The following is a 20,523-nucleotide window of genomic DNA, read 5'->3' on the forward strand; positions in this document are numbered from 1 at the left end:
TGATGCTGGATGGTGGGGGGGGGGGGGGGGGCGTGGAGTCTGCACGGTGTGGTGCTTTCCATCCCTGCCCTGCACCAGCATTGGGAGTCTGGAGGAAATCCGATTTCGTGTGTCCTGGGAGGGACCAGTGAGCCCTGGATGGACTGCGCACTGGAGTGAGAGGGGAAGCAGTGACCGGGTAGGCCCTGGCCTGGTGGGGGGAGGCGTGAAGCTGTGCAGTGGGCGAGGGGTTCAGGGAGAGAGGGTGTCTAGAAGAGAGTCCTTGGAAAGGAAACTGTTTTGAGGTGCCAAGTGCTGAGCTTGCATTTGAACCTGGGGACCCAGCCATGCTGGGACGTCTTGGTGAAAATGGGCAGGGCCTCCTGGGGAAAGTCCTAGAGCGGATGAGCTCCCTCAGGGTGGGCACAGAGCCTCAAGGGACCTGGCAACCTTAACATCTAAATGAGGCTCAGAGAAGGAGGAGAAAAGCTGGAGCTGCTGGAGCTCAGAGTATAGGAGGCAGGGGTTGGGAAATATTCCGTCACCAAGAGCCAGGGACGAGGAGGATGGAGAACAGCCCCTAGGCCAGACAGTGGAGGTGTAGCTAAGTAGCAAGGAGGGGACAGGAGGCCAGCAGGCTGAGGGGCGACTCTGGGCAGAGGATGCTGAGCCTGGGAGTGTGGCCTCCTCTTCTGAGAACTGTGGCCCTGAAGAAAAGGAGAGGACTGTAATCCCCAGGAGAGGGGACCAGGATTTGATATGAGAGCCTGGAGCATGCAGATCTTGGGAGAAAGATCTAGTGCAGAATAGACGTGAAAGCATAGAAAACATGAGAGTTGGGAGGTGGCAGGGGGGTGGTCCCAGGCATGGCTTCCTGATCCCTGGTGAGTTGAGGGGTGGAGAGGGTCCCTGCTTCCCTGAGCCAGTAAGCGGGAAGCTTGGGGGCCTGGGGAGGAAGCCGGGTGCTCACCCACCTGTGGGCTCAGGGCTCCAGTGGATCAGGAGGTGGCGTGGCCTATAGGTGTGGGGAGGAGGGGGAAGGGAGAGGAGGCCTGCAGAGGTTGGGGCGGAGCTGTGCTAGGCTATGTGGTTGGGGGATGGATGTCCCATCAACAGACCCAGCCTTGGTGTTGCTGGGCAGACAGGGGTGCAAGACCAGGAGGTGGGGGAGCCAGGGTGAAGATGGATGGACAGGAGCCCATGGATGGGAGGGAATGGCAGGGGCTGGGCTGAGGCGTGGCGGGTCAGAGTGCCTGTGGGAGGGTAGAGTTGACCTTCCGCAGCAAAGCCAGGCACCTCCTTTTCAGGGCTGCACCAGGACCCAGGTCCTTGTCTGTTCTCGTTACCTGCCTCCTATTTCTGTGGTTCTTTGCATGGTTACAGACCCAGAGACCTCAAGCCTCCCTTGCAGCTCTGTCAGCTAGTGACTGCATCAGGGGCTGGGGCTTCACAAATGTTAATTGACCAAATGGCTTAGAATTGCCCTATCCTGGTTTATTTTTTATTTTTATTTTTCAGAGCATAACTACTTTTTTTTTTTTTTTTTTTTTAGATTGGGGAGGGGAAGGGTGAGAGAGAGAGAGAGAGAGAGAGAGAGAGAATCTTAAGCAGGTTCAGGTTCCACGCCCAGAGCAGAGCTGGACACGGGGCTTGATCTCATGACCCTGAGATCATGACCTGGGCTGAAATCAAGAGTTGGATGCTTAGCCCACTGAGCCACCCAGGTGCCCCTCAAAGCATCACTTAAATCACTTAAATACAATGAAGTACAATTGGTAGGACTGTCCAATAAAATACCCATCTTAAAGATGCCTGGGTGGCTCAGTGGTTGAGTGTTTGCCTTTGGCTCAGGTCATGATCCTGGGGTCTTGGGATTGAGTCCCACATCAGGCGTCCCTGCAGGGAGCCTGCTTCTCCCTATGTCTCTGCCTCTCTCTGTGTCTCTCATGAATAAAGTCTTAAAAAAATACAATCTTAAGCATACAGCTTGATGAGTTTCTCCATAGGTGCATAATTACCTGACCTGATCACATTTTGATCCAGAGCAAGCATTCCCAGCACCTGCGAGGCTCCTGTGTGTCCCGGTAGTGCCCCAAGATGTGGCTGTTGTGGTTTCCCTGCCATAGGACAGCTCCACCTGTTTTTGAGCTCCCTGTACACAGAATCACAGTGTAGACGCTGCTGTCTTGTCTCTTTTCATCCATTCCTCTCCACCCCTCAACTCACCAGGGATCAGGAGGCCATGCCTGGGACCCCCCCGCCCCCCCGCCGCCCCCACCCCGCCCCGCCAACTCTCATGTTTTCTATGCTTTCATAGATCTTTCTCCCAAGAGCCACATGCTCCAGGCTCTCATGCCAAATCCTTTTATTCTCTTCATGCTGGATATTTGGTGGATGGACAGCCTATTGGTGACTGTCAGCTGGAAAGTCTCGGCCTGAGGCTGTTGCTTTTAAACGAAGAGACTGAGGCACGGAGATTAGGGGTTGCCCAAGGTCACCTGGGGAGTTACAGGCAAGGCCAGCATGAGAACCCCATTTCTTGACTCACAGGCTAAGGATTTGTCCCCAGAGAATTTCTCAGCAGCTAAGTCCTGCTGGTGGCCCTTCCTGGGTTCAGGGTGGGTTCAGGGTGGGTTCAGATCCACATGTCGCCTGGTGCTTGACTGTCCATGACCCTATAGTCAGCAGGTTACTGAGCCCTGAATGGTCTGAGCTCTCACCTCCTGACCCCTAAACACGGCAATCGTTAGCAGAGGCGGCAGTTGACTTCGTGGCCCCACTGTGAGCCAGGCTCAGCCCTGAGGGTTTCTGTGCCTTACAGACCTTCCCATTCCTGCTTCCCTGTCTATGCCTTGGGAAATGGATTTCCAGATCCTTCCCTAATTTTTTGTCACTCTGTAAAGCTCTCTGAGGGACTCCTTAGGGGAGGGGTGTGGACTCGGCTGACCTGAGGCCTTCATCATTGTGAGACCATAAATGGGTGGCAATCTGATTAAATCAGTTGCCTGGCTGGACTGGATGCAGGAAGCCAAGGAAGACTGGCAGGGCTGCTCACTCAGGGGTGGAACTGGCCCCTGGGGTGTGGGAAGGGCTCTAAGGTGTTCACTGGGGGTTGGAATCTTCTAGATTACAGATGACAATATGTGTGTAGAGCTGTGGAATATGGTGGACGTGCTGGTGCATCCTCCATGCGATGCCTAAGTACCATCCCGGGAAGTATATGAATGAATGTGAGGCTGCTCAGGGTACCTCCTGGTGACAGCACAGTCGCAGGACATCCAGGAGAAGGCCGGGCCCCTCCTGATGCACCTGGCTGGTCAGAGCTGTGATTCTTTCTCAAACACATCTGCCTGTGGTGATTTGCAGCTTCCTTTCCCTCATGCATCATATGCAGTCTCTAAGTGTGAGGATAGCAGATATTTGGATAAGGAATCCTATTTCTCTGGGCCTTGATTCTAATTTCAAAGATGCTTTCCCATGGGAAAGAATCTGGTGGTAAGGTATGTTAGCATTTGCAAGTCAGGATCCTAAACTTGTTTCTTCCAACATGTAGATTATGTACATTTAATTCTCCCACGAACTCTCTTGTTCGCAGACATTTTACTTATCCCCCACTTGGTGCCCGCTGCGGCCATGGAGATACAAGTTGGATGGGTTTCTGCTGTCAGGGACCAGAGACAGAAAGAGACGGTGGTGTACCCCCCCTCTGAGGGGGTGCACAGAGACTGTGAGTGGGTGGGCAGAGTTGAGGGGGGACCAGAGTCCAGCTTGTCCAAAGGGGATAGCAAAGATTTAAGAGAGGAGGGGCTGGGTGGGGAAGAAGGGGCCTTTATAAATGTCGCTGCTGTGGGCTTGGGCCCAGCAGTGGGGAGGGGCACAGCTCAGACTGGGGAGAAGGACCACCGGAGGGCCAGACCTCAGGGGAGGGTAGCAGGAGTGGAACCTGCATCCACACCGCCACTGCCCCTTCTTTGTTCATTCATTTAGTCAGCACCTGTTCATGGATGGGCACCCTGTGCTATAATGGGACCAGGGGCTGCGAGGCGGGAGCTCAGTTGGGGCATCTGTCCTCCAGAAGCCAGCAGGCAGACTGGGCTGGTGGACCTCAGCTTGTACCTGCCCACCATGTGCCCCACATAATGGCTTTATTTTGCCGGAAGTTCTCATCCAGCCCCTGGTTTGGGGACAATTTTGCAGGTGTTTGCAGAACTACCTGCCTGGAGAGGGTGTAGGCACCTCCAGCCCCGTGAATAGTAGAAACCTAGCCCTGGCTGGCTGGAGGACATGAAGAAGCCATTCACGCAGCCAGTCTGGTTTCCCAACAGTCTGACTTCTGGGTGAGAGACAGTGTCACTCTGGCCCTTCTGTCTGGGTGAGTGTGATGGCCTCTAAAAACCACCTGCTTCCTGTCCTGGCCCCTCCCGTCCCTCCCCCCCCCCCCCACCATTCTCAGCTCCAATGCTGCCAGTAGGGAGTGGAAGCCCAGAGAGGAATGGGGCCAGTCCATGGTCACACAGTGAACCCAGGGCTCCAGATTCCTCTTCCAGGAAGACCTCTGGAACCCACTGGCTTGTCTCAGGTGGAAAGTGTAGCGTTCATGGTGTCTAAGCCATGTTTCCACGCTCCCCACTGGGGGCATTTACTGAGCTGCCAGCCTTCAGTGCTTTTGGCAAGCTGCCTCGAAGAGCTAGGGGAGAAAAAGGGCTCTAGGAGAAGCGGGGATCCCAAGGAAGAGGCAAACTCCATAAACAACAGGATTTAATTCGGAATGCCGTGTTCATTCCCCGCCGGAATCGGAGTTGCTTCAAGTTCCTGGGCCCACCCTTTGCGGGGGGATGGAGGGGCTCCTTAGAGACTCAGAGCCAGCTGCGGGCTGCAGGGGGGCCACCCAGCTGGGCCCGCATGTGGACGCGCAGCCCTGCTCTTTTGGAAGTGGACACAGGTCCAGAAGGTGTTCTACTCACCAGAGACTTGCTGGGCTGTAATTTGTGTGATCTTCGGGGTATCGAATGCCAAATTCCACCCTCGTCCCTTTTGGCAGCCACATTCTTCAGATTCTTATCAGTTTTTTTCTCCCCAAGTGAACACTGGGAACCAGTCTCCCTGCCGATTGTGGGAGGATGGGAGAAAATTAAAACCAGGAGTCCTGGCTTTTGTCCCGACTCTGCCACCAGCTTGCTGTGCCACCTTGGGTCCTTCCCTTCTGGGGGCCTCGTTGTCTCACCTGCAAAGAGGGGGTTGGGACAAGGCGATCTTTGCAGGACCTCCTGCAGAGCAGACCTTTCATAATTCTCCATCCGAGTCCATTGCAAGATGCTTTCTGGAAAATATTCCTAAACCAAATTCTGTCTGCTTCACAGAGCAGGAGACTCTTGGAGCAGTGCACAGGCAGCAGCAGGAGCTTAAGAGTGGTGGCCTTTGCACGTGTCCCCTCCCTCATGGGGCAGCCTCCCTCCTCCTGACAGTGCTGCAGTGAGACTCTCATAGACTGGCATTCTGAGTTCAAAAGAGCCAGGGCCTCAGGGGAATGTTCTAGTGACTTTGCACCTCATGCAGGCAGTCTGGTGGATGGCCTTTGGCTGTAGTATTAACCACCGATGTGGTAGCCTAGAGGTGTGCTGTCCATATGTCTGTATTCATCCATAGAGTTATTATTGCTCTTGAGACTTCTGGCAGCCCTGGAAAGTGGCCTCCTATTTTTACAGATGAGACACCAAAGCTCCCAACTTGAGACCTGCCCAAAGCCATGCAAGTTGTAAGTGGTGCAAGTAGGACACAAGCTAGGCCTCCTGGCCTCACATTTTTACATACTCTTTGACAGCAGGTTGTTTTGTCTGGGATGCTTTTAAATGTGAGTCATAAAAACTCTGCTGATGTAGGCTGAAACCACAAAGTCATTTAATATTTCACATACTAAGAAATGGGTGGCTCTAGGGTTTGTGAATTCGGCAGCATCGAATGCTCAAGGACTCTGCCTTTTTTTTTTTTTTTGGCTCTGCTCTCCCTAGGCTGTCTTCCCTCATAGCTCTAAGATGGCTGCCACAGCTTCAGGCATCACATCCTCATACAACTGTGTACGGAAATAGGGCTGAGCTTCTCTTCTTGAATCCTCCTTTCCCCACGGGTGATGGTATTTTCCAAGTCTCTTAACTAACTTCCTCTTGTCATTGACTAGAAATGAATGACTATCTCCACACCTCAGCCAATGAGATTATGATATTAGCCACCTTTCTTGAACTTACTGATGCCCAGAGTCTGAAGAAAATTGGGGTCTGTTAGCAAAGAAGGAGGAGGAAGAGGAGATGACTACTGGGGACACACGTGTCATACACAAGAGGTCAGTTAGGCGCTCATTTCCCTCACTGTCTGTTCTAAAGCATACAGTCCTCCAGAGTGCCAGCTTCAGGGGGCCATAGGTCCCCTGTTCTGTGCCATGTGAGCTCCCACACCTAAATGGACCTGGGGTGTGGACATCTGACCCAAGGCCATAGGCCTGCTGGGGCCTGGCATGGACAGAGGAGCTGGGCCAACCAGAGTCTATGTCTCAGGAGACAGAACTGGGAGATAATGAGGTCTCCAGAGCTGCTCAAAGTGTGGTCTGCAGGGAGAGAAGCCCGTACCAGCACGTTAACCAAGTGCATCACTAAGCATACATTTTTCTTTGTTGGAGGCAGGGCAGCTTCTTAGCCTGGCTGGCTGCTTCTGTGACACAGGCATGGTGGCAGCTCTCCCCACTGGATTACAGGGGGAGATATGTCAGAGGCTTGCCACAGTGCCTGGCACATCCAAGTGCTCAGTAAATGTCAGCTACTCTTCTTCCTGTGTTTGATTCCAACCTCTATTGGTGGGTAGGGTCATTTTCCTTACATAGCATCACTGGGAAGCCTGTTGCAAGTGCATATTCCTGGGGCGCTTGTGTGGCTCCATCAGTGAAGCGTCCGCCTTTGGCTCAGGTCATGATATCATGGTCCTGGGATGGAGCCCTGCATCGGGCTCCCTGCTCAGCGGGGAGCCTGCTTCTCCCTCTCCCCCTGCTCTTGCTGTCTCTCGCTTGCTCGCTTGCTTACTCTTTCTCCCAAATAAATAAAATGTTTAAAAAAACCCTACGAATGCATATTCCTGGGCCCATCCCTGTAGGACCTGAGTTAGCAGGTGGTTTTGAGAGATGGTCCACTTGAGAAGGACCACTGAGGACATATTACTGGGTCCTGTCCTGATCTTGGACACAAAGAGAGCTCTTGCAGGCCCAATGCCTCATGGTCCAAGGTGGACAGTGAAGAACATCGGTCTGTCCAGAACAAATGTGTGGCACCTCACTACACAAAAGTTCTGGTGAGTTCCAGTTCTTGTAGTGGGATCTGTGTCGCCAGAGCATTTCTCAGCAGGTGGCCTCCCGAACCGTGTGCAGGAATGCTGATCCCGCGGAAGACATTTGGCACCAAAGTCTGGTTGCCTCTCACTCCTATTAATGGGAGTCATCGCGGATCATGATTGAGATGCTCCAGACCCCGCTGTCTGTTCGGCCAAATTGTATACTCCCTCAGCTGCCCCCCATGCGAATGGGAAATTCAATCCATAAGTGGCTAATGTTCCATATGAGTTCTTTCCAGCCTTGTCTTGGGTGAGGGAGGCCTCAGGAATTCCCCACCATGGAAAGTGCTAGAGAATGAATGTGGACAGGTATGAAGTGGCACAGCTGTGCGGTCCAGGGGCGCGCTGGCTCCCCGTTGCCCACGAATGTGCATCGGAACCCACACACCCCATGTTAGAGCCTGAAGTCCACGTCATCACCCTCCTGTTTTTCTAGAAAGATTGGGTCCTTTGCTATGGGGTTTTTGGATTAGCAGCCTTTGCTCGTGAAAGTCAGTGACCTTAAGATGACTTACATTCCTCCCTGGTCCTGCCTCAGAATGGACAGTTCCAATAAAATGTGTTGGGGGACACAGGCCAATCTATCTGCATATGCGGACGCTCCTACTGGTTCCTGTGTCCTGAAAACCCGTGAGGACTGAAGGGAACATACACTCAGTTATCCTCACATAAAACCATCACCTGGTTGGGAGATGGAACCACAGGGACACTCACCTTGCTGGGAGAGGCTGTGTGGCAGTCCACGGGGGGCTGCATTGGACCTCGTTTGTCCGAATGGGGGACAGATAATGGAGAGATCTCTGTGAGCACCTTCATAGACTGTGTCCGTGTATCTGGGCCTGGCCGCTGGCCTCTGCCCCTCCACACTGCCACCTGAGAACCCTCCTTGAACCCCACTGACTGGGTGCCCATCTTTTCTTTTCTTTTCTTTTCTTTTCTTTTCTTTTCTTTTCTTTCTTTTTTCTTTTTCTTTTTATTTATTTTTGATAGTCACAGAGAGAGAGAGAGAGAGAGAGAGAGAGAGAGAGAGGCAGAGACACAGGCAGAGGGAGAAGCAGGCTCCATGCACCAGGAGCCTGATGTGGGATTCGATCCTGGGTCTCCAGGATCACGCCCTGGGCCAAAGGCAGGCGCCAAACCACTGCGCCACCCAGGGATCCCATCTTTTTCTTTTTCTTTTTCTTTTTCTTTTTCTTTTCTTTTTCTTTTTCTTTTTTTCTTTTTCTTTTCTCTTTCTTCATGAGAGAGACACACACACACACAGAGGCAGAGACATAGGCAGAGGGAGAAGCAGGCTCCCTATGAGGGAGCCCAATGCAGGACGCTATCCCAGGGCCCTAGGATCACTCCCTGAGCCGAAAGCAGACGCTCAACTACTGAACCACCCAGGCATCCCCACAGAAGGTTTTTTTAACAAGAGGGGCACCCAGAGACGCCTGCCTGGTTCAGTGGTTGAGCATCTGCCTTCGACTCAGGGTGTGATCCCGGGGACCTGGGATAGCGTCCTGCATTGGGTTCCCCACAGGGAGCTTGCTTCTCCCTTTGTCTACGTCTCTGCCTCTCTGTATTTCACATGCATAAATAAATAAATCTTTAAAAACCCCACAACAACCTGTGTTTTCGCCTCTTCTTTTCCAGTAGGATGGGTCTCCAAACCACTCGTGGGCTGATCATGTGTCCTTTACCCTCCACACACTAAGTGGGTATCCTGTGTCTGCCCACCGCCCCCTTGCAGGATGGGGCACCCACTGTGACCATTGTAGGGGGGCTGCTCATCTCAGCTGTGGTGGTGGCCTTCTGAGCTGTCCTCTTTCCAGGGGCGCTCACTGCTCTACGGGTCTGCCTCTCTGTCCCCCAAAGTGGAACATCGGCCACTTTGTTCTTGGTGCCCTGGGTGTCAGTTTGTTTCTTTCCCAGTTAGGGCTCATGGCAGATGTCAGGTGGAGTCCCTGGGAAGCAGATTCTGAGACGGGGTCCGGCATGGAGGATGTGTCCTGGGATTGATGACCACAGAAAGGAGGGAACAGAGGCAGGGGTCAGGAGACATTGGGCTGGGATGCAGGCCCAGTGACATCTACCACCGCCTCCCCAGGGAGCCCTGAAGCTATAGCGGACCTTCCGGCTTGTCCTGATGTCCGTATGGCTGGGCTCTTCAACTCGAACATGGACCAGGCCCTGAGCGGGGGCCGCCCTAGAGAAAACTGGAACTTGGGTGAGGCAGCTCCAGGTGGCTGAGGAGGTAGTGGGAGGGTCTGACTGCTAAGACCCTTGTCGAGGGGGATCTGGTGGCACAGCCCAGTGTCGACCACCCCTGGGCTGGTGCAGAGGGGAGTGGGGTGTTCTCGACATTACTTACTCTGCACTAAGACAGCCTGAGATTGCCTTTGGCTTTCGGAGTCCAGCGCACACGGCTGACACGCTGAACTTCTTGTTGGCGAGAACCTCTACACCCCATCTGGGGCTTGTCTGGTGGATTTTGGGGCTGCAGTGCCAGACTCCATGTTCGCCTGGTCATGTTTCATCTTGTTAGATTTGGCTCCTCACTCCAGGCTGGGGAGATCTAGCTTGGATCCCTCTTCCCTCCTCAGACCTAGGCCCCTTTGCCTACCAGCTCCTGGTCTTCTGCAGTTCCTGTCAGCAGCACGCTGCCTCCAGTACCCACTCCAGGCAGTGTGGCGCCAAGTGGAGAGACCACCCTACAAGCTCTGCTGGGGCCCGAACTGCCCACCACTGTTGTCCCAGTGGCCTCACATGTGGGATGGGCCTGTCCCTCCGGCTTCCTGGTTTGCAGGTGGGATGGCTCCCAAAGGGACTTGGCTGATAAGAACTTTCCAGGCTATACTGTACTAGTTCCCTAACCGTCTGCTATCCTCCTGGGCAAGGTAGGTGCAGCATAGAGCTTATAATTGAAGACTGAGCTTCCAGGTCTAAAATGACCACTTGCTTGGTGTGTGACCTTGTCTCCTCTGGAGGCTCAGCCTCCTTCTCTGTAGAGCTCCTACCTGAGAATTGTTGCAAAGATTACATGAGATCACGTGCGTGCTAGTTTCCTGGGGCTGCCGCATGTCCCACACACGGTCAGCTTCAACAACAGAAATGAATTTCCTCCTGGTGCTGGAGGTTGGAAGTACAAGATGGAGGTGTTGACAAGGGGGGTTTCTCCGGAGGCCCCTCTGCCTGGCTTGCGGATGGTCACCTTCTCCCTGCACATTTACAGTCTCTTCTTTGTACATATTTGTGTGCATATTTGCAAATTTCTTCTTTTTATAAGGACATCAGTCACACTGGATCACAGTGCACCATAATGACATCATTTTAACTGAATTCTCTCTTTAAAGACTCTACCTTTTTTTTTGTTTTAAGATTTTATTTATTTTATAGGGATAGTGTGAAAGAGCACCAGCTGAGGGAGGGAGAGAGGGAGAGATTTCCAAGCAGACTCTGTGCTGAGTGTGGAGCCCCAACACAGAGCTTGATCTCATGACCCCAGATCACAGCCTGAGCCGAAACCAAGAGTCAGAAGCTTAACGAACCGAACCACCCTGGTGCTCCAAGACTCCATCTTCAAATAACATCACGTTTTGGGTTACTGAGGGTTAGGGTTTCAACATAGGAATTTGGGGCTAGGGACACAACTCTGCCTACACCAGTACATGGGACTGCTTTGCCAATTGTAAAACGGGTCTTGGGGTCCTGGGCTGGACTCTGCCCGCAGGAGAGGGTCTCTGCATGGTCAGGAGCCAGGCGGGCTGACTGTGCCAGAGTTGTTGAAGGGATGAAGACCTGGCTCCTCTGCCTGCATCTCTCTGGGGGACCAGCTAAGCTCCAGGGCCTTTGCTCCAAGGGTATGTTTTCAGCATCATCCAGATGGCTCATCCCCGCAGCCATTGCCTTCAGGTCGCATACCTGAGTTCCCCCCGGAGCTCCTGTGCCCCCAGATGGCAGGCAGAAGCCCTGGAACTGGTCCTGGGTGTTGGGGTAGGGTATGGCCAGATAATTAGAATTATCAGGCCCAGGTGGAGAGGGGCCTAAACTCAACACCCTTAACCTTGAGATGGGTGGCCACAACCTCTTGCTGGGGCTCAGGACCCGGCACACAGCAAAGCCCAAGAAAAAGTGAGTGCAATTGCATGAGACAAGGTCTTGCTGGGACATCTGGGTTAGATCTGCATACCTTTACGAGGCCTGCCCTGGGTCCACCGTCCTTGGGAGCCTATAGTCTTCTAGTACAATTAGGGCTGAGATAGGGCATGCACATGCACGGGACCCTGTAAAGCATGAGGCAGGAGTCCTTTCCTGGCCAGGGGATCAGGGAGGGCTTCCAGGAGGGAAGGAACTGAATGAAGACTGGTAGGGTAACAGTTGGTCAAATTGAAGAAGGTGGGATGGCATGCCAGGGAGGACAGTGTGACAGTGTGAGTGGCAAGATGGAGGGTGGTAGGAGGTGGTACCAGGGATGTGGGTGGGAGCTGTGAGCTGTGAGGGATGGGGCCTTAAGAGAGGGTTTGGAGGGGGGAAGTGACATGGACAGGACAGATTTGTGGTTTAGGGGGTGCCCTCTGGTGGCACGTAGAGGACACTGCAGGGAGATGGGGCTGGAGGCTGGGAGACCAGGTACCAAGACTGTCCAGGTGCAAGATCAGAGGGAGCAGGAGAGGGGCAGAGGAGGGGGACTTGCCTGGTGTGGGGGCTAATTGGCCATGGGGAGTGAGGGAGGGAGAAGGTGGAGTCTGTGGCAATTTGCTGCTGGGAGTTCTGGGCAAAAGGACCAGTTTAGTGGTGCTGGTCACCAACATGGATCCAGTTGAGTCTGGAGAATGATGTGCTCAGGATTGAAGTGTCCCATGGGCTATAATGATGTGTGACTACTGCCCAGACAAGTAGGGCCTATATGTTGGGGTTCAAGGGGAAGCATGTTGAAGTGACTCAACATGAAGGTTGGGGCAGAGCATGGGACAGGAGCAAGGGTGCAGACTGGATGATCCTCCCGGGAAGGGAAGGCACTGTCAGAGCCCTGGGGCTTGGTTCAGGCTCCGAGCTTAGGGTCCTGGGGATGGAGGGGAAGTGTGAGTGAGATCAAGTCCCAAAGCAAAGGTCAGATGGGAGAACTGGGGAGGTTTGGGGCTCGGTGTTTGGGGTGAGACCAGGGCTATGGGGAGGAAAAGCTGCCATATTGGCATCTCCCTGGGTAGCAGGCAGCACTGGAGACTGGTTGGTTAGTTATATTCAGAGGTAGGCATGGGCCAAGGGAGTGTCCTGAAGGCGCTCCATTCCATTGTGCCATGATTTCCTGAAGCCACTTAGTACTTGTTGTCCTAAAAGACCCTAAACTAAGAATTTCATAACTTGGCCAAGCCATGGAGCCAAACACCATGGCGAAGACTGCTGTAAGAATAGCCTCTGGGTCTCGTGGAGCAGGATCAAGTTGCTCTACCCCATCAGGGAGCAGACCTCATCTCCTAAGGAAAGGAACCTGGACAGGAGGCCATCTATCTCCAAGGCTGAAAGCGAGTTTCCCATCCAGGTCCCTCCATGAGGAGGCAGCTGGGGAGGGGGAGGAGAGGTGCAGAAGAGACATTTGCTGCCCAAAGATAATGCCAGCCCTTTCCCATCCTGATGAAGGCTGCTGAGGACATCCTCACTGCCAGGCAGTTCGAGGACCAGCCCTCCCACTCTCAGATTCTGTGCTCTTGGGCCAGTTCTTCTAGAAGGCTCTTAAAAGGGATGTATGTCTCCTGCCCAGCCAGTCTGTGGGTGAAATTATTCTCTAGTCCATACAGCTCTGTTTACTCCCCAGTATGCACCCATCATGGGCAGGGGTGGGAGTGGGTGGTACTGTGATGTCACTCACAAACAGGAGACATAGATAGAATGTTCAGGTCATAGGGATCCTAAGAGGGACCCCACACAGGAGCCGAGTGCCTGACACCAAGATTCCCTGGAACCGTGAGGCCTGGAGATGAACAGGGTTTTGAATTCCATTTGAGCAGGCCTGGATCCCTCTTCCCTTGTCTCTGACTGCCTTCTTCGTTGTTTTTGGCCAGGTTTTGATTTTGGGAAGCCATTTACAGCCCATTAAAAGATCAAATGTCTGGATATGATGAATCGAGGCATTTGAAAATGTTTTGCAATTCACAGCTCATTTCCCTATAGAAAACCCCAACCCGGCGTGATTTCGAGATGGATGGACTGCCTGTCTGTTCCAGGCCGACAGGGGCGGATGTTGGGATGGAGCACTGTCCTCGGTTTGGTGCATCCCCAAGAGAGTCAGGCTGGATGCCTGAGATGCCACTGATGCTCCCTGGTAGAGATGAAGGAAGGGCCCAGACTACTGACATCTTGCACAATTTCCAGACCAATCTGGCAGAGGCAGGAGTGGAGATTTGTGCTGGGGAGGTAGGACCCTGCTGATCCTCTGGGCTAAAAGACTGTATTCCCTTCCCAGCTCAGCCTCAAGTTTGAGCTACAGACAGTGAGTTTTAACTGCCCACTACTTCTCGCAGCTGCAAAATGGGAAGGTCAGTCCCTAAGCTTTTATGGACACTGTGGGGTTTTGATAGCCAACCAATCAGTGATACCTCGGCTTAGGTAGTGCTGCATGATTTATGCACCACGAACCTGAATCTATCCTTATAGCCCCCACAATAACCATGAGAGGTAGAATTTTTTATATTTCACTGGGGCTCAGAGAGAGAGGACATCACTTTGCTCAAGTCACAGAGAATGTTGGTGGCAGAACCAGGTTTTGAACTAGGTCTCCTGGTGCCTTTGGGGAGAGGGATGGACTTAATCACTTCTATTCCTTTTGACTGCAAATTTTGGTAATATAGATTTGCCTAGAAAATTGTCAAGATTTTAGTTTTGATGCAAGATTACACATAATATTTAAGAATGATTTTAAATCTCTGAAATTCTCCTCTGTGTCTCTTGCTCATTAAGAATTGTTATAAGCTTTGTCTATTTGAATATTTTAAACCTGTTTTGTTGGCTCACTTTTTAAAGTAAATCTACTTCATTCAGTTCTGCTTGAATCTTTGTTGATTTTTTTCTTCTTTGTCTTTCCAGAGTTTTCTAATTATTTTGTTTTCTGTTGTTACCATGTTGCTTTTCTGGCATTTTGTTGGATAAATTAAATTTTCCTTTGTTTTATTTTTTTCATTGTTTGTCAGTTTTGTGTCCTCTTTCTATCCTTGCTAGTATTCGTTTTCAAAATGAAAGATATATTTGTGTCTTTTTCTGCTATACCTGAAGTTGCATAGCACCTGTGTCCTTTCCTTAAACAAGACAAAAACTCCAGCAACTTTCACTTCTGTCCCTCTTACAGATCTCTTCCATACTAAGATCACTTTGAATTGTAGAGCTAGGCTATTATTAAATCTTTTTTTTAAAAAAAGGTTTTTATTTATTTATTCATGAAAGACAGAGAGAGAGAGAGAGAGAGAGAGAGAGAGAGGCAGAGAGAGAGGCAGAGACATAGGCAGAGGGAGAAGCATGCTCCACGCAGGGAGCCCGGTGTGGGACTCGATCCTGGGACTCCAGGATCACGCCCTGGGCCAAAGGCAGGCACTAAACCACTAAGCCACCCAGGGATCCCCTGTTATTAAATCTTATTACTATTTGCTCATAACTGCTCCTCATATTTAATATATTTCTTCTGTATCCTCCATTTACTTTGCTGGAGTACATCCTGCAGTGATTCTTTCAGAAAAGGTGACTGGTAAGCTTTCTAAGTTCCTGTGTATATGAAAATGTCTTTTTTTTTTAAATAGAAGATTTATATATTTATTTGGGAGGAGGGCGAGAATCCTCAAGCAGGCTCCCCACTGAGCCCAGAGCCCAACTTGGGGCTCAGTCCCACAACCCATGAATCATGACCTGAGCTGAAACCAAGAGTCAGATGCTTAACCAACTAAACCATCCAGGCAGCCCTGAAAATGTCTTTATCTTGGCTTTGCCTTTGAAAGAGAGCTTGCCTGGGCATGGAATTCTGGGTGGTTGATATTTGAAATTTGAAAACACTGTGTTTCTTGATGATTCTGGTGCTGCTGCTAAGAACTCTAATTTCAGTTTATTGTAGGTAATCTGTGTTACTTTCCTTTCTACGGCTTTTGGTGTTTTGTCTCCATCCTGAGGGTTCTGACATTTCATCACCATATGTCTGTCTGTGTTCACCTTGCTTAGCACTTGGTGGGCTCTTTTGGATTAAGAAATCACGTCTTTCTCGAACTCTCTTTTTACTGTTTCTTCAAGTATGTACTTTCCTTGGCTCTCTCTGATCCCCTATTCCAGAGCTACTAATGGACACCTGTCAGCACATGGTCTGTCCTCTGGGTCTATCACCTTTCCCCCCAACATTTCCCACCTCCTTTTCCCCTGTAGTGCATCCTTGAAAAGTTCATGGCTTGGATTTCCTGCTCATCTGCTCACTCTCTAGTGTCCATTCTGATTTTTCAGCCCATCTGTTGTGCTTTTGGTTTTTATAGTCATACATTTCATTTCCAATAGATCTCATTTTTTCCATTTCATAATGTTTTTTTACAAGTGCACAATTCTCTTATCTCTTTGGGGACATTAATTATGTTTTAAGAAACTGTCTTCATCAGTTTGCTTTATTGTCTCTTCCTGAGGTGTGATTTATTGTCTGTTGAGTTGGTGCCTTTCGTTCATGGTGTTGGCCTTTTTTTCTCGAATAATTTGAAATTCTTGGTATTTGGGGGTTTCCACTAGCTCGTCTTTGCTTTACTATTTATGGCTGCTTTGACTCTTGGACGGTTGGTACTATAGATGAAGGGTAGAGAAGGAGTGTGCAAGAATTCAGTTGTATAGGGGTGCCTGGGTGGCACAGTTGGTTGAGCTTCCAACTTTTGCTTTTGACTCAGGTCATGATCTCAGGATCCTGAGTTTGAGCCCCTTGTTGAGCTCCATGCTCAACCTCAGCGGGAAGTCTGCTTCTCTGCCTCTCTCTTCCTCTTCTTCTGATCCTCCCCCTGCGTGCTCTCTCTCTCTCTCAAGTAAATACATAAGTCTTAAAAAAAAATAATTTGGCTGTATAAACTTGAGAGAGTCCCAGTTTCTCCTGGAGGTCATCAGCTTTTGAGGCACTCTCTCCAACCACACATGTCTCAAGGCAGGTGAATCCAATGCCTAATTCTTGACACAGTAGGAGTAGGAATACAGGTCCTATCTGTCTGACTCCATGTACTATGGTCCTCTGACAGTCACTCTGGGTCCCTCCCCTAACCCAGTAGCCATATCACTTGCTCCCTAGTTGCACCCACATTTAGCACCAATCTGGAATCTTCCCTGTGTGTTTTGGGTTGGGCTTTCCTCTTTCAACTTAGTTCTGCCTACTTCCAGTCTCTCAAGCACTCCTCAAAATTTCTGGTCCACTGCTTCTTGTTTTCCAGTGCTATTAGGATCTGATTTTTATTTTTATATACTTACATTTTCTGCTTTACTGAGTTATCAACAAATTTAAGAAGTGCATATTTACGTTGTACATTATGCTTTTTTCCCCAAAAGTATACAATGTGATGACTTAATATACATTGTGAAATGATTACTACAGATTGTTAACACATTTATCACCTCACATAGTTACCATTGTTTCTTTGTTTGTTTTGTTGTAAGAACACTTAAGAGCAACTCTCTTAGCAAATTTCAAGTATGCAATATGATATTATTAACTATAATCACCACATGATTATACATATGATATACATATAATAATATACATACATATAGCTCTAACCTGTATGTTAGATCCCCACTACTTATTTGTTTTATAACTGGACATTTGTATTCTTGGCAACCCCTCTTCTACTCTCTAGTTCTATGAGTTGGATGGCTTTGGATTCCACACACAAATGAGATCATATGGTATTTGTCTCTCTGTGTCTGGCTTATCTACTTAGCAGAATGTCCTTCAGGTTCATCCACGTTGTTGCAAATGGTAGGATTTCCTTCTTTTTTGTTGCTGAATAATATTCCATCATGTGTGTGTGTCTCTCTCTGTGTATGTATTTTCTACATTTTCTTTGTCCATCCATTCATGGGTGTGCACTTTGGTTGTTTCCATCTTGACTGTTGTAATTCTGCAATGAATATGGGAGTGCAGACATCTTTTCTAGATTTTGATATTATTTCTTTGGATATATACCCAGAAGTGAGATTCCTGGATCATACAGTAGCTCCATTTTTAATTTCTTCAGGAACCTACCATTATGGCTGTATCGGTGTACACTGGGACCAAGAATGTACCAGAGTTCCTTTTTCTCCACACCTTCACCAACACTTATTGTCTCATGTCCTTTTGATAATAGCTATCCTAACAAGTGTGAGGTGGTATCTCATTTTGATTTGCATTTTCCTGATGACGAGTGATGTTGAGTACCTTTTCATATACTTTTGGCTATCTGTATGTCTTCTTTAGAAAAATGTCAATTCAGCTCCTTTGGCCATTTTAAAATCAGATTATTTGTCTTTTGGCTATTGACTTTAGAGTTTCTTGTATGTTTCAGATATTAACCCCTTATAAGATGTATGGTTTACAGAAATCCCACATCTCCCACAAAGGCATTTTCATCCATGGATGGCTGCCAAATCATTGTTACTGAGGGGATATATGAGTGGGGGACCTCTGTCTCGCCATCTTGCTGATGTCACAACAGGGACTTATCTTTAGTTTTTAAATTTCTAGGATTGGGGGGATGGGGGTCAGTGGGAGCCTGTGTTTGTCTACCATCTGGATTCAATCACCATATTGTTTGCATATGTCCTCTGCCCCCCACTGCCATGCCCCAGTTCAGGCTTCCACACTTCTCACACTGCATCAGAGAAATTCTAAACTCGGACCCATTGGGTCATTACCCTGGTCAGAGTCCTTCAGTGGCTTTCCACTGACTTGATGATAAGACCCTCATCTAGCCTGGCAGGTACCATGCCACTTCCTTTCTCCTGGCTCCCCTTCCTCCAGCCTTTGGGTCGCATGTGATTGCACTTGCCATGGGCTGACTCCTATCTTTCAGTATCCAGGTGGTTGGCCTTTCTTGGGATTCAGGTTGGGTGCCTTGCTCTGTTTGCATAGTTCCCTGTGTGCATCCTTTGGTTGCACCTATGGCCTGGTGTTCCTGTGGATTGTAATCATTTCCTTTTTAGGCTTCTTCACCAGAGTGGGATTTCTCAATGGGCAGGGTTCATTACGAGGGTTTGGTGGCTGAAATGATGGATTCCTGGACTTGGTGGTCAAGAGGTGTGGGTACTCTCTGTTCCTCTTATGCCTGGACTGAGGATGTTAATGGACCCCTTACCCAGGAGAATGAGCTCTCCCCTCCCACCCTGCACCTTGAGGAGGGACCTCTCCTTGACTTGCAGCAGCGCCTCAAGAATAGGCTGACATGACTGTTGCTTTCCCCACAGGCACTGGTGCCATCACACCGTCACGCGGACAGTGTCCTGCCAGGTGCAGAATGGCTCAGAGACAGTGGTCCAGCGTGTGTACCAGAGCTGCCGGTGGCCCGGGCCCTGTGCGAACCTCGTGAGGTAAAGGCTGTGGGGCTAGCCGGCTCTGCCCTTCCTTTCTGGCCCCTTGGGTGAATCCAACCTCAACACATGCTGCTCGGGAGGCGGGTTGACGCTTGGAAACAAGCGGAGCTTGCATTTATGGAGCACCTTCTGTGTACAGAGCATGGGGATATGTGTGGGCAAGATGAAAGGGACATGCTCCCCACCCTGAAAGAACCTCACAATCGAGTGGGAGTTTGATGAGGAGAAGAGCACCATAGACAGCAAGTGGGGAGAAGGGACTCCCTCTCATGGCCCCACCTCATAGCCCCGCCCCTCCTGGCCCCGCCTCCCTAGCCCCACCCCTCTCACCCTGTCCTCACAGCTCCACCCCTCTTGGCCCCGCCCCTCTCACCAGCCCCCACCCACATCCCTCAGGCAGCTACTCAGCATCCACTGGGAGAAATCTGAATTCAAGGTCTCTGACACCCCACCTCACCTGTTTCCTAGTCCTCTTTCCTTCCAGTCTGTGCTCCAGCTCCAGCCTCGTTTACTCTCTCTCCACACCTGACCAACCCTGAGTTTCTGCCTCAAAGACCCTTCCCCCTCTCTGCCTGGGACCACCTTTCTCAAATTCCAAATCCCTTCCCAAATGAACAAACGAAATACAGAAACAGACCTATAAATACAGAGAACAAATTGGTGGCTGACAGAGAGGAGTGGGGGCAGGCCAGATAGGTGAAGGGAGAGTAAGAGGTAGACTTCCAGCGACACAACAGCCACACGGGGTGAAAAGTACAGCAGAGGGAATATAGTCAATAATATTTAACCTTGTATGGTGCCAGATGGTAACTACACGTGCCACAGTGAGCATTTTGTCATGGATATAATTGTCAAATCACTATGCTGTACACCTGGAGCTAATATAGTATGTCAATGATATCAATTAAAAAAACTCTCAGCAACATCCATTTATGTTTGACCAAGTATCTGGGTATGCTGGCCTAGCCAAGTAGACACAAAATTAACCATCACAGGAGTCATGATGAATTGGGTATGTTTTCATTACCAAGGATGGAGAGACTGAGCCCAGGAGTCGGGTCTTGTGCGGACACAGTGCTGCCCCCTGCAGGGCTCACATGCAGCCAACTCAGAATCAGCTTGCATGTGGAGCTGGGATCCATGATTCCGGTCCTGGGCAGCAGGCTGCAGAGCCAGTCAGGGGAAGGAGTGGCCTGTTTGTTTTCTAAAATTTCATTCTATCTTTCATTATTATTATGAAGAAAGTGGTATATACTCGCTGTCCACCCCCCCTCCCCGCCCCAGTCCAAATGTTACAGAACTGAATAGGGTGGAAGATGAGCATTCTCCCTTCTTCTACTTGCACCTACATAATCTCATTATTAATATTAACAGTGTGTTATTCCAGACCCTTTTCTCCTCTTATACATCCTCTTATATATGTATCTTCTTTTCTTTTTTTAAGATTTTACTTCTTTATTTGACAGAGAGAATGAGAGAGAGAGAGCGCAAGCTGGGGGAGAGGCAGAGGGAGAGGGAGAAGCAGATCCTCCACTGAGCAGGGAGCCCCATGTGGGACTCCATCCCAGGACCCCGAGATCATGACCTGAGCCAAGGGTGGACGCTTAACCGACTCAGGCACCCAGGAGC

The 20,523-nt window shown here is 50.2% G+C and overlaps 1 protein-coding gene across 2 annotated transcripts in view; it reads left to right on the forward strand.

Moving 5' to 3' along the window:
- The window catches only part of COL26A1 (collagen type XXVI alpha 1 chain), a 163,367-nt gene that overhangs the window by 28,765 nt on the left and 114,079 nt on the right, over nt 1-20,523 (forward strand). For both annotated transcript variants that reach the window (XM_055341299.1, XM_055341300.1), the window contains exon 2: nt 18,769-18,891. In XM_055341299.1, the coding sequence (XP_055197274.1) occupies nt 18,769-18,891 (123 nt within the window). The remainder of the gene's footprint in view (nt 1-18,768; nt 18,892-20,523) is intronic.

Source organism: Nyctereutes procyonoides, unplaced genomic scaffold (assembly GCF_905146905.1).
Source record: "Nyctereutes procyonoides isolate TBG_1078 unplaced genomic scaffold, NYPRO_anot_genome, whole genome shotgun sequence".
Taxonomy (NCBI): domain Eukaryota; kingdom Metazoa; phylum Chordata; class Mammalia; order Carnivora; family Canidae; genus Nyctereutes; species Nyctereutes procyonoides.